The following is a 15,000-nucleotide window of genomic DNA, read 5'->3' as shown; positions in this document are numbered from 1 at the left end:
AAGGAATATTACTTTATTCAACAAGAACATTCGAGTCTATTTCGCTATGAATAACCTACTCCATTGAAATCTACACCCACAGAAATAATGCGTACATTTACATTTCATCTGGGCCAGGGTAGGCCAACACCCGGTGATTAAGTCGTGAAAGATGAAGTAATGCGTTCAGTGTTGAAGTGAAGGTATACCTTTGGTGGCTAGCCTCAAGCTGATTGGAGAAGCCATGTTCGCCTGTCCATTCGGGGCTTCATTAGAGCCTGGTTTTGGGTTCGTAACTTGAAATAAATAAATAAATGAATAAGTTAATAGATAAATAAATAGATAAATAAACAAACAAGTAAATGAATAAATAATATAACGGTTCTCCTTACTCTTTATAATATATTCTTCCTAGTTATGTTTCTCGGATGTAGGCCTATAGAAGATTGAATCTGGTTGACGAGAAAGAAGTGTTGTAATATCTTTACGTCTTCTTATCTCTCTCTTCTCATTATATAGTCCGTTCTTCTTCTTCTTCTTCTTCTTCTTCTTCTTCTTCTTCTTCTTCTTCTTCTTCTCTCATATCTGGTATTACAGAGACAATATACTTGGACAAGCAAAAGCAAAGGAGAAACATAACGAGCAACGGAGCCGTTACAAAGGCAAATCCCGACTATTACTACTATTAAAATTACTTTTTCTTCTTCTTCTTCTTCTTCTTCTTCTTCTTCTGGAGCTCTTTCTCTCTCCTACAGATTTCCAAGAGCGGTGACGTAATTTGTTGCATTTCCTCAAATGAAAATGAAGTTTGTGACATCTACACGTGCCGGTGGTTGAGCAAATGTTCACCTGTACACACCTGTAGCCTGTAAGTACACTCTAAAAGAGTAAATTGCATCAGGTATTCAAGTCCCCGCCACGGGTGGCACACTCATTTATGCTGATCTATTTGTCGAAAGCTAGGATAGATTATGTGTCCTCTGAAGGCACTGTGAAACATTTAGGTTAGCGATATATATATATATATATATATATATATATATATATATATATATATATATATATATATATATACTGTATATATATGTATATATATATATACATACATATATATGTGTGTGTGTTTGTGTGTATCATCTGAAAATCCTTTAAATTACAAGAAACTAAAAAATGAAATATAAATTAATACTTAACGAAAGTTCTCAGTAATCACAAATTCGGCTGTTAAATTTAGCCACCAGATTACAAAGAACTATAAATGTGCATCACTGTACAAACTCTCTCTCTCTCTCTCTCTCTCTCTCTCTCTCTCTCTCTCTCTCTCTCTCCCCACCCCCTCAGTACTTTTATCATCGCCGATTGCACAGAATGTCGAAGGCTCGCCATCTTTCAAGATAAAAAAAGAGTCTATCTTTTCGAAGAGAGATGATAACCAATAATTTATCAATGCCTCGATGCGAATCGTCATGTATACAGCCGTTCATTACTTGCAAGGTCGCTAAATGGCTCGGTATGTTACGGTATAAACCCCGGGGTTTGTAGTCTTCTTTTTAATTTCTCTCTCTCTCTCTCTCTCTCTCTCTCTCTCTCTCTCTCTCTCTCTCTCTCTCTCTCTCTCGATGTTGTCATATATACTTTCGCTAAATGTTCGTTAAGTTACGGTAAAACCCCAGGGTTTTGTATTCTCCTTTTTTAATTTTTTTTCTCTCTCTCTCTCTCTCTCTCTCTCTCTCTCTCTCTCTCTCTCTCTCTCTCTAGATGATGTGATATTTCTTTCGCTAAAAGGTTCGGTATGCTACAGTAAAACCCCAGGGTTTGTATTCATCTTCTCTCTCTCTCTCTCTCTCTCTCTCTCTCTCTCTCTCTCTCTCTCTCTCTCTCTAGATGATGTGATATTTCTTTCGCTAAATGGTCCATTACATTACGGTATAAGCCCTCAGGGTTTGTATAATCCTTTTTAATTTGTTTTTACCTCTCTCTCTCTCTCTCTCTCTCTCTCTCTCTCTCTCTCTCTCTTACTTAAAGTTCTTTGTAGCGTGCCTTCGGGCCCTAACTGCAACCCCTTTTCATTCCTTTTACTGTACCTCCTTTCATATTCCCTTTCTTCCATCTTACTTTCCGCCCTCTCCTAACAAGTGATTCCTAGCGCAAAAGAGAGGTTTTCCACCTGCAACGCCTTTCAAACCTTTTACTGTCAATTTCCGTTGCAGCGCTGAATGACCTCATAGGTCCCAGTGCTTGGCCTTTGGCCTAAATTCTATATTCAGTTCAATTCAGTTCTAAAACGATCACGCGGCCGTACGACACGTTCCTCGTTCATGGCAGCAAAATGAAACTTACGTCATCGTCTCAGCCGTCGGCCCCATACCAGTGACGTATAACGGTACGCAAGCAATTGCCACGAATATTCTCATCGGAATATCATCTCCTTGAACTGATCTGGAGAGAACTGGTCTCCTGTGGTTCAGTGACGCAATCACTCGCGGAGATTGATAAGAAATAAAAGGTCAAGACACAGTAAATCAAAGATTATTATTTTTTTGTAATTTCATGCTTTAAGCAAGTTCTTGCCTATGCTAGTTTCAGATTCTATAACGTATGTGAGAGTACGGATGACTACTGTTAGTGACTGTCTAACTGTCTGATTCATGAAATTTAGGCTGTCAAGTCAAGCACTAGGGCCACTGCCGGCCTTTCAGCTCTCAGGACAGTGAAATAGAGGGAGTTGGAGAGGCTGGACAGCATGATAAATAAACCCAGAAAATTAAGGAGAAGAAAAACAAGGATCTAAATCCAAAGGTAGAACTGGGAGAAAACATCACGGTTGCACAAAGAAATAATAGTTAGAGAAGTTGAACAGCAATGTTAAATATAGGATGCGAGAACGGAGGTAAAGTAAAAGGCTAAAAAGTGGGTACAGCTGGAAACACCTTTAGTGATGCCTACAGTGCACCACGTGCATTAAAACCTTGCGGGGACTTTCATCCTTAGCAAATAATCCTTGATTCCAAACACCAGAGTTAATAAGCTCGTACAAAAATGTAAATTCACTCCCACTTCATAAGACTTAACTGAATAAACAAGAACTTTTAATAATTTATTTTAAGTTCCTTCAATTCATAGGCTTCGTTTTATTACAGTGAAAAGTCCTCTTACTCATTTCTGAGACTCATTTTTACGAACAAACTCTTTTTTTTGACTGACTACTCCAGATCATGCTATCTTGGCACATCGTTTATAATTATTTGTTTAAGAATAATCATCTTTTTAGGCAAAACCAACGAAAATCTTTCAAATTCCATCAGCTGACCAAGGTGGGTAGTCGAGGGTTGCCAATTAAAAAAAATTCCAAAAAAGAGATTTAGTATTAATTTCCCTCCTGTTCTTAACACGATTTCATAAGTAAAACAAATCCCAAAAAAGGGATTTTAGTATTAATATCCTCATGTTTTAGAGCGCAATTTGAAGCCTCTAATTCCCCTCTTTAAAGCAAGACACAAATTGCTTCAAACCTTCTGTTTTTAACAGGATTTCCTAAGCAAAACAAATCCCAAATAAGGGATTTTAGCATTGATTTTTCTGATGTTTTAAAGAGCAATTTGGAGCCTCTAATTCCCCTCTTCAAAGCAAAGACACAAATTGCCTTTGACCCGAAACCTGTCTGAGAGAATTGGCTTAACCCAGCAACTGGTTTTCAGAAGCAAAATAAGTAAAATAGCAAGGTCGTTCCATCATTCAGAAAGAATCCATCGACGAGTAGAGAGGGTCTGATGCTTATATGGCGCGTGTACGATGAATAAGTGTCTGTCAGCCTAGATAACTTATGGTAAGATTATGCAAAGGGAACAGCGGAGATAAAAAGTGATTTAGATTCGTTTAAAATTGTGTTGGCACTTTCTAAGCCAGCTCTGTTTTTTTTCCTTGAGAAAAAGCTATGTTGACTTATCATAAGTGTTTACGTATGTTGTGGTATATTCTTCTGAATGTATATATAAATATATACACACATTATATATATATATATATATATATATATATATATATATATATATATATATATATATATATGTGTGTGTGTGTGTGTGTGTGTATAATATATATATATATATATATATATATATATATATATATATATATATATATATATATATATATATATCTGTGTGCGTGTATTTACATATAAATAGTAACGATTTTTAAGAATAACAAAAAATACCTCTTGTCGTAATAGGAATTACTCCCACCTTAAAGATTAGATAAGCGAGAGACAAGCAACTAGAAATTGATTATCAACTATTATAGTACTTGTCATTCCAACAACATTTTCGCTTCTAAAACAAAACAAAAAAGTAAATCTGGATATGAGATAATATTCAAACTAATTTTTTTTTTGGGGGGGGCCAACTATAAAGCAATAAAAATCATTGGCGTGTAAAGTAAAAAGTATAAAGTAATGAAAAATAAAGTGAATCTGTATAGTATCATTTTCAACAGAAGTATATATATATATATATATATATATATATATATATATATATATATATATATATATATATATATATATATATATATATATATATATATATATATATATATATATATATATATATATATATATATATATATATATATATATATTCATATATATATATATATATATATATATATATATATATATATATATATATATATATATATATATATATATATGTATATATATATATGCGTGTGTGTGTGTGCATGCGTGTGTGTTTTGACCTCACTGAGAACTGTTGAATTTGTTTTAGAAAAATTTGCAATTACACTTAAGTACTAAATCATTTAATTAATTACAATATAAAGACGAGCACAGTTTTATTCTACATACACACACACACACACATGCACACACACCTGCTGTTTACTGTTAGCAAGTGATTTACAGTAAGTGACATAGTGCTATGATATTATCAGTTAGAAAAGAAAAAAAATTCTTTTTGAAGCCTAGCATGATAAATTTGTCATTTTTTTTTCCTTCCCTGCATAATCCCCAATCGGGGTCGCTGTTTTAATGAGCCCTTACAACAAATAATAATTACAATAATGAATAATAAAGATGGTGATAATGATAATATCAGCACTAATCATAAACAAATGTGCAACTGATCTTGTTTTATCGAAATACTTAAATAATAACTTTTCGAATTGCTGTTATTAAAAGTTTTGTTCAAGGATTTTAATCATTGTAGCCTACTATTACGAAGAAATTACATTATCTATTTATTAACAAGTGTTAGGGTACGTTTCAAATAGATTTTTAATGATTCATTTATTCAAATAACGAAATTTTCCAACAAAACGCCTCAAAATCCACCATGGGAAAAAGAAAAGTAAAGCTTACCATACAATTTCATCATACCCATTTTCTATGATCAGAGCCCTCTTCCATTTAGTATAGTCTACCCTCTGATTTCTTCCAGGAGTCCAGTTTTTGTTTGGGGAGACCACTGACCCCAGCAGGTAACGCCGTGACGTCACTGAGAATCAGGTTCCGCAACTGTTACTGTTTGGCCCGACTCAGTGTGTCTCAGGCAGGCAGGTAGGTAGGTATGGTGGTCGCGTAGTTTTCGCCTGATCATTTTTCTTTATTTTTTTAGGCCCGTTATTCAGAGTATGATTGTATATCCTTATAAAATTTACATTTTTATTATTTTACTGTATGAATACCAAGAGTTTGAAATCTCACTGATGATTATTTTCTGTATTGTAATAGAATGATAAATATCCATTTTAAGTTTAGGAAATATCTTGTGTAAGCGCCGTGTATTTGAGACTGTGGAGCCTAGTAATTTTAATAATTCTTATTCTCAGCTTAATCCCTAGTCCGGGACGCTGTTTTCGGGATCAGCTCTGGGGTACGAGTAATTTAAATGATGTTTTATGCTTATTCTTAAAGAGCGAAGGCTTGCAAGACCTGTAGTTTTGTAGTTATTTTAGTTACAATTCTATGATAAAAATTAAATTAATTTTTAATCAATTTTAATCACTGCACGTACTTTATATACCTATATATACCATTAGATACACATTAAGTGGTCCCAAGAACAAGCAAATGGGTCTACCCCATTCATTTCCAGTAGGTTGTACAGGATTTTCAATTTTTGCTTCCTTCGGTCCAAACAACCTGGAGACTGTTTCTGTTCTGTCCCGCATGTCCATTATGAATATCTTATAGAGGGGGGGTTTTAACCTACGAGGTCAGGATTACCTCGTCGAGGCCCTCTCTACCTGCGACTCACGACAGTCGACTAGCTACAAGGTATCTAATTCACATTCTAAGTCAGTATACAGTAGTAGAATCGAACACTGCGTCAGGAGGCCTGAGAGAGAGAGAGAGAGAGACAGAGAGAGAGAGCGAGACAGAGAGAGAGAGAGAGAGAGAGAGAGAGAGAGAAGTAAAGGAAAAGGTATTGGAAGAAAATATCATTCAAAATCGAGTGAGAGAAAGTATATGAAAATGAAGGAAGGAAATAAGAAACTGGTACTAAATCAAATTTAATAGAGAGAGAAAGAGAGAGATTTGGCGTTAGCAGTCCGTAGAGTTTATCCAGACCATTTTCTTCTATTCGTTCGACAATTTATCATTAGCGATATATTATTCAGTCAGTCACTCAATCACTAAGTCATTCAATCACTCAGTCACTCAATCAATCATTACTGAATCTTCAATAGATGATCCTCAATCCTTAAGTGTTCAAGACTGAAAATTATGAAAATTATTTTTTTTTTCTCTCAGAGTCAAGGATGACAAAGGATTAAAGATGTGAAGATTGAATCTGTGCTCCAGCTATAATTATCGCTCATGGCGCGCGCGTAACTCGGTATAAATCATTGGAGTTACTGAGTTGAGTCACTTGGATTACTCGGTTGGTTCAGATTAAGCAGGTTTATGCCAGCAAGGGACCTTGCTCCTACGTAAGTATGCTAAGGTTTTGAAGATATTATGTGCCTGATATGAACCTCTGGATTCTGACCACCCAAACAGAGACACCCTTTGTACATTCTTCTACAGCAGAATTGGTTTTCTCTTTACCAGACCATGACGTAGCACAGGTGAGCACAGGTGTTCTGTCAGGTGTGTTCAGAGAGTCTAAATTTCTTAAGAGTACCTTTCGTGACCAGCCCTGGTCACTGATCCGTAACAGATTTAAAAAATAATAATAATAATAAGATAGATTCCATATCATTTTGTACTCTTTCTTTTTTTTTTTTTTTTTTACTTCGGAAATTTACCTTTTTCAAAAATAACAGAATGAAAACAAGGTTCATTTTTTTCCCGTTCGGCAAATTCACTCGTTTATTATATTAACATTTTTTTAATGGGTCATAATTTTGTACCATATGTAGTTGGTTCACTTTCAATGGTCTGTCAGGTAGTAATGTACAATAGTATTTCAGAGCGTTTTTGTGTATATTTTACACTTTTATTGTCGTTTACACAAATTTACACATTTACACACGCGCGCGCGCGCACACGCAAATAAATGGTTTATTTTCAGTGGCCTGTCGTGTAGTAATGTACTATTTAGTATTCAGAGCTCTTTTGTAGTTTATTTACATTGGTATATTCATTTACACGAATTTACACATTTACACACACACGCAAGTAAATGGTTTATTTTCAAGGCCTGTCGTTTAGTAATGTACTCATAGTATTTCAGAACCCTTTGTGTATATATTACTGTAGTATTGTCATTTACAAATACACACTTTTACAAATTTTCACACTCACACAAATCGGCGAAATATTGATTAGTAACATCACTGCATTACAAACGTCACCATCAAACAAAAATTGTAAGAAAAAATAAACACTTTTGGCCATAACTAAACTTCCTATTAAACTGACTTTTTTTTTGTAATTTGCATTGCAGATGCTCATTTTCTCTTCATATTTCGAATAGTGCAATTTGCTATTGTAATTTGCAAAGGCGTGACTTGCCCATCTGGGCACCTTTTTAGAAACGAGAGAGAGAGAGAGAATTTACACACTAATGTGTCTTGGGTACGTTCTGTGAGTCTAATGCCAAAGTGCAGTGCTGAGGTCTGCAAATTTTATTATCATCTTTGGTAAACAGACGGACAGGCAAGTAATTAGGCTGACAGACAGGTAGGTAAATAGACATAGAGACAGGTAGATAGGAAGACAGACAAGTAGACAGAAAGGTAGATAGACAGACAGACAGGTAGGTAGATAGACATAGAGACAGGTAGATAGGAAGACAGACAAGTAGACAGAAAGGTAGATAGACAGACAGACATAGATAAACATAGAGACAGGTAGATAGGAAGACAGACAGGTAGATAGATAGGTAGATAGCCAGAAAGATAGGTAGCTAGACATAGAGACAGGTAGATAGGAAGACAGACAAGTAGACAGAAAGGTAGATAGACAGACAGGTAGGTAGATAGACATAGAGACAGGTAGATAGGAAGACAGACAAGTAGACAGAAAGGTAGATATATAGACAGACAGGTATGTAGATAGACAAAGAGACAGGTAGACAGGAAGACAGACAGGTAGATAGATAGGTAGACAGCCAGAAAGATAGGTAGATAGACACAGAGACAGGTAGATAGGGAGACAGACAGGTAGACAGATAGGTAGATAGGAAGACAGACAGACAGGTAGGTAGGTAGACATAGAGACAGGTAGATAGGAAGACAGACAAGTAGACAGAAAGGTAGATAGACAGACAGACAGGTAGGTAGATAGACATAGAGACAGGTAGATAGGTAGACAGACATAGATTACAAGACTGATGTGAAAGTTCAATACTGTGGACTGTGAATTTTTCGTCATATTCACATGACTGACAGAGAGAACATAACATTACCATGTACTGCTTTACGAGAGAGAGAGAGAGAGAGAGAGAGAGAGAGAGAGAGAGAGAGAGAGAGAGAGAACAGGATTCTATTAAAGGTCGAAAAGTGAACCCATCCGTGACACCAGAATATGTGAGAAATGCATTTTACGGTTCAAGAATTTTTCAACTCAACTGCAAACCAGACATAGCCAAGAATAATTCAACTAAGTTACGGTTGGTTGGAGAGTCCATTGGGTCACACCATGCCTCTTATTAATTTCAAGACCTTACCATCACAAGGGGCCGTACGATTATGTATATAAATCTTTGCTTACAACACGGATTTCCAGTTTAAGTAAAAACAAAACAAGTAAAAAATGAGCCGAGGTTTCTTCGGCGTAATCTAGTTTTCTGTACAGAGCATAATCAAGGCCACCGAAAATAGATCTATCTTTCGGTGGTCTCGATATAATGCTGTATGAGCCGCGGCCCGTGAAACTCTCAGCCAGCCGTGGTGGCCTGTGTTGTTGCGTTGCCAGAAGCACGATTATGGCTAACTTTAACCTTAAATAAAATAAAAACTACTGAAGCTAGAGGGCTGCAATTTGGTATGTTTGATGACTCGAGGGTGACTGATCAACATACCAATTTGCAGCCGTCTAGCCTCAGTAGTTTCTAGGATCTGGGGCCAGACAGAAAAAATTGTGGACAAACAAAGCCGGCACAATAGTTTTCTTTTCAAAAAACTAAAAGCTTGAAACGACAAGCATGATAATAATTCATGTCCCCTCATCCTTCCCGGACAACTCCCGCACCCAAGGACACCCACCATCTAAAGAAAAGGTGAGAAGACATGACTCAAGGAAGTGGGTCAGCCAGGTATACCTGTCGTTTACCTGCTGATTACAGGTGAGTACCCCTTTTATCAGTGCCTTTGATAATGCTGCGTATGTAGAAATGAAGACAAGGATTTAAAATTCTCTATGTTTTTAGATTTTGGTATATATTATTTCTGACGGTGTAATATTTCGTTCAGTGTCAAAAATTAATAAAAGTATATTAATTTTTTTTAATGCGTGCATTGCACTTGATCATCGTTTTGAAAAAATAATTTCTTTACAAATTGTTGTGTTAGTTCGTAAATTTGTCTCTGTTTCATGCTGAGAATATAAAAGAGTCGAAAATGTGCCTCGTATTATTATTATTATTAATATTTTACACTTGCTTGTTTAAATGACACCAAGAAAAAACAATAGATTTTTGAATCATAACATTTTCATATCTAGGCATTATTTTTATCATTGTAACAATTTTATCACGAAGTGATTTGGGTAAAATTAAACAATTGATTTTTCTGCGCTATTTATTAAGTTTGTACACAATAAGTTAACAAAGATCTGTAGTAATCAGGTGAGCATTTAATATATTTCTATATGTACCCTATACATCGAGAAGACTTAGAAGAAAAAATCCTATATTATTAAAAAGTAAAGAAAATTGACAAAACTTAAAGAAAAAACATGAAAAAAAGACTAGTATTTTTTTTACTTAATACATTCCGTCCACGTCTCATGTGACCTTAAATCCTTGACATATCCTAAATCCTTCCCCCTTTCCTTGCGTGGGATTTCCTAATCGTCGAATTCCTCGGAGGACAGGAAGGATCCCTGCTGCCCGTTGGCTCTGATTCCCAGGGCGGTCGCGGGAACGGCGTTGGACTCGAGGACTCTGTAGCCGTCGTCGTCGGCTACGTACCTGACGAAGTATCTTACCCCGTCGGGAGCGATCCAACTGGGGGGAGAGAATGAAATATGAAATCAGTGGTTGTTTAGGCTGCTCTGAAAGGTTGTTTGAGGGGAGAGAGAGAGAGAGAGAGAGAGAGAGAGAGAGGGGGTTGGGGGAAGAGAAAGAGAGGGTGGGAGGTGCTATGGAGAGAGGAAAAGGTGGAAGTGAGAGTGAGAGAGAGAAAAAGCCAACAGCTTCAGTCATAGTTGTTATATATACTGTATGTATATATATATATAACTATATATATATATATATATATATATATATATATATATATATATATATATATATATATATATATATATATAGAGAGAGAGAGAGAGAGAGAGAGAGAGAGAGAGAGAGAGAGAGAGAGGAACAAACAGTTTCACTGAAAGTTGTTATAAGGAGGCAAAAGAGAGAGAGAGAGAGAGAGAGAGAGAGAGAGAGAGAGAGAGAGAGGAACCTACAGTTTTATTCATAATTGTCATAGGATTCAAACCATTTGAGTGTTCATGATCAAGCGAGAGCAAGATAGATTGAATTGATTTGAGAAGAGTATGAGAGAGAGAGAGAGAGAGAGAGAGAGAGAGATCTACATCGCAAGCAATTTTAAGTGCTTCAGATCATGACATTACCTAGATCTGAAATCAGGCTGTTTAACTTCAATTCAAAATCACAATAATTCTCAGCATGAACCTTCATAAACCTAATTTCACTTTCAGGATTCCTTCTCTCTTTGATTTGCGAAAGAAAGAGAAATATTGAGAGAAATGGTCGAAAAACTCTTTGGCTTAACTTACGTCTTATAAAAAAAACTGTCCAGAGCAGAAATATCTCAAGAAAGAAGATCAGAGTGATGAGGTAAGTGCATATAGGAGAAGAGACGTGTTAGAGGATAATTATACATTGCTTGCAAACTCACCTGTAGGATCCAGTGATCACACGATCGTCATCAATATCCTGATCTTGATGGATGTCGTCGAGGTCGAAATCGAAGATGGAGTCTGGGCGGGCCATGGCCAGGGTGCCCAAAACGAGGAGGACGAAGAGCTGAAGGAACAGATATAAGGAAGTTAATTTAGAGTTATCTGAAAGGAAAGGAGTTTTAGGTACGGTATATTTGATTAAAGTTTTGTTGTATAATCTTGTGGGAAAATAATTACTTATTTTTCCAAAGGTTTTAGGAAGTTAATGTAGATTAAGCTTTGGTTAAGGGGTTTTAGGTAAGGTATATTTGATCAAAGTTTTTTTTTTATATATAATCTGAGGAAAATAATTAATTACTATTTTTTCAATTTTGGCTGGGGGCAGATTAAAGCTATTTTAGTTATGTCAGAAGAGTCGAGTTGGTATATATATATATATATATATATATATATATATATATATATATATATATATATATATATATATATATATATATATATATATATATATATATATATATATATATATATATATATGTGTGTGTGTGTGTGTGTGTGTGTATACTTATATATATATACATACATATATGTGTGCGCGTGTGTATGTGTGTATGTATAGTTACTGTTACCGAAATTTTTGTAAATTTCCTAGCCGCGGGAACGGGGACACGGCTTATGCGCTCCCGATCGGATTTTGTCTTGTAGTTTTCGTTTTTCGCGTTGCATTGTGGGTACTTATTGAAATAATCTATGGATAATAATATCAGTATGCTCCACTTGAAAGCAACGTTGAACCCTGATTGGTCATCTGGTTTTCAATTGAACCAATCATAATCCTTCTACGTTGGTAACTGTCATTTTTGAAATCAGACAATTTCCCGCATAACAGACTTCAGTTTCCAGTCATGACTGCTGCGGTTCAAACGTGTGATCGTGTCATGTTGAGTTTCCTTCAGTAACTGCAAAGTGTTTTAACTTTTACTGAGAGGGAGTACATCCCTTAATATTCACTGATATCACGTCCTGTTGATTGCATAAAATACAAGCCTCCGGATCTCGTGAAGACAAACACTTTTAGCATCGTAAACAACTCCGAACGATTCCGAAAACCGGAAGTAGACGGCTTAACGTAAGTGGTAGTGATTATGAAGATTGCTTTCCCTGGCCACTGGAGATTAGTGCTTTTCGTAAACCACTGCTTGCGGAAGCGTTGGGACCAACACTTCCCGTGCTTCTGATTCGGATTAAGGTAAGGCGATAGGCCTAGCGTTTTGAGTATATATAAATAATTACCTGGGACACCTCATTCAGAACTTCTACTTCGGATTAAGGTAAGGCTCATAGGCCTAGCTCTAGTATATCTAAGTAATTTGCTCTCTTAGGTCAGATCAGGTTAGGTTGCGTGGTTCCTTTGTTAAGTAAGATCCGATGACCTAGGTTAGGTTAGGATGCTTCCCTGTTTTTAGACCTATGATTTATGACCCCCTAAGTTGGATTTGGTAGGGAGGGGGGAGTGCCCAGGGCGAGTTCTGAAGCCCCATCCCGTTCGAGGAATGACCCAGCTTCGTGGATTAGGTTAGGTTTTTTTTCTTTTCTTTTCAGCAAGAACTTAAGTAAAAACAGGCCGTAAGAATTACACGTCCATAATAGGCGAATTTGATCTAACAAGCAACAACACTACAACATCATACCCAACACCACCACAGCCAACAAAAACAACAACTTTTGCAACAACTAGAATAAACAACTACAACGACGTCAATGATATCAAACCAGTCACGATTTTTGCGGCGACCAGTACCGACATTTTGCTTTCCCTACAACGCTTGTCTAGAGACTTGACAAGATCCCTGACTGGTAAGAAGTTTACGACAGATATCGTGGCCTTTTCTTTGCAATACGAGAGCATCTTATTTTTCCCTTTTGGGGTTGGGAGCGGTGTAGTCTTATCAGCACAGAACATGCATTCTGCTTTCCCTGCAACACTTATCTAGAGACCTCACAAGATCTCTAGCTGATAAGAAGTTGACGACAGATATTGTAGCCCTTTCCTTGCGATATTCTTTCCTTTTTGGGGGGTGGCTATAGTCTTATCAGCAGATACGCCCACTAGATACCACAAAAGATCGAGGAATGAGCTCGGCAAAAACTCGCCTTCCTGAAAGTGAAATGCGATGGTCACCTCACGCGTAAGAGAGGACCTCCTTTCCCAGAGAGAAGAGGAAGAAGAAGAAGATGAAGGGGCGAAACCAGACAGGGCAACTTGTAAACAAAAGCGGGAATCATATGATTCGTGACCTGCTCACCGGGAAGGTTGTTCCTCGCTCTCTTAATACTGGTTACTTTTTTTTCTGCGTATGTTTTTTTTTTTCGGGTCATTTTGCAATTCGCGTGATGGAACAATTGCAGTACGAACACTGATTTTGACTGGTTCAATGAAGAGAAAATTATATATGTGTTACAGAAAGGGGTTGTACACGAGCACACACAGATACGTATGTACACATATTTTACACACACACACACACACACACACACACACACACATATATATATATATATATATATATATATATATATATATATATATATATATATATATATATATATATATATATATATATGGGAAATTTATTGAAAATGTATTCGTGAAAAATGAAGTATATTTACATCGTCATTCATGTAAAAAACATATTTACAATGCAAATAATCATTTTATCAAGACAAATACTAAATTTACACCAAATTATCCTTGGAACCAAATGTAATTCAAATCTCGCTTATAGTGACTCACTATAGTGAAGATGCTGCCGAATTTGATTGTAAATAAAAAGTCAGTATGATTAAAAGTCAGCTGCATTCGAATGTAGATGAAATAATATTGTCACCCAGATGAAATTGCATTCGAATCAAGATGAAAAAAAAAGTTAGTCACTAAAATCGCGCTGAAATCGAATATATTCGAACCAATAAAGCCACGGGAATGAAGTTGTAACCAAATCTATTCGAAATGATAAAAGCCACGACATGCAAGTTTGCAATCCAGTCTAGCTGATGTAAGACAGTCACTAAAATAAAATCGAAAAGAAACCTAACTGGCGAAAGATATTATCCACAGTCACGATCGAATCTGGCACAGTCAAGTTTACGATCGTGATTCAAGCGGAAAAGGACAAGACCCACTTACAGTTATCTTCATGATGGTCCGGGATAGAATGCTGATGACTGCAGTCCCGACACCTTAGTATATATACTCCTCGGGGGAAAAAGGAAGGCTCCGCCCCCCTACCCAAGACTGAAGGACACTCCCCCACCCCTCCCCCCAACCCGAGACTCAAGGCCGTTGCTCTCTCACCAAGCTTGACCCGGAATGTCCCCCTCAAAAAAAAATTGGCACTCCAAATCTCCTTTCTTTTTTGAAGTCCCAGAGATATGTGTCTCCCTTCTTACACTGATTTTCCAAAAAAGGTGGACTCGGC

At 36.5% G+C, this 15,000-nt stretch overlaps 1 protein-coding gene across 1 annotated transcript; it reads right to left on the bottom strand.

The window, feature by feature from the left end:
- Positions 1 to 10,174: 10,174 nt before the first annotated feature.
- LOC136836274 (uncharacterized) lies at positions 10,175 to 14,727 on the bottom strand. The gene is made up of 3 exons (XM_067100308.1): positions 14,709 to 14,727; positions 11,518 to 11,645; positions 10,175 to 10,616 (listed from the first exon to the last, which is right to left on the bottom strand). The coding sequence occupies exons 1-3, from the start codon at positions 14,718 to 14,720 to the stop codon at positions 10,457 to 10,459; spliced, it is 300 nt and encodes a 99-aa protein (XP_066956409.1). The 5' UTR covers positions 14,721 to 14,727; the 3' UTR covers positions 10,175 to 10,456.
- Positions 14,728 to 15,000: the final 273 nt, after the last annotated feature.

This window comes from Macrobrachium rosenbergii, chromosome 56, assembly GCF_040412425.1.
Source record: "Macrobrachium rosenbergii isolate ZJJX-2024 chromosome 56, ASM4041242v1, whole genome shotgun sequence".
Taxonomy (NCBI): domain Eukaryota; kingdom Metazoa; phylum Arthropoda; class Malacostraca; order Decapoda; family Palaemonidae; genus Macrobrachium; species Macrobrachium rosenbergii.
Note: the sequence above shows the minus strand (reverse complement) of the source record. Positions and strands in the feature narration are given on the sequence as shown.

What these genes read in the sequence shown, in the direction of transcription:
- LOC136836274 (XM_067100308.1), bottom strand. An exon ending in GTGATCACTGGATCCTACAG is followed by an intron (nt 10,617 to 11,517) that starts GTGAGTTTGCAA and finishes CTCTCCCCCCAG; the next exon opens with TTGGATCGCTCCCGACGGGG.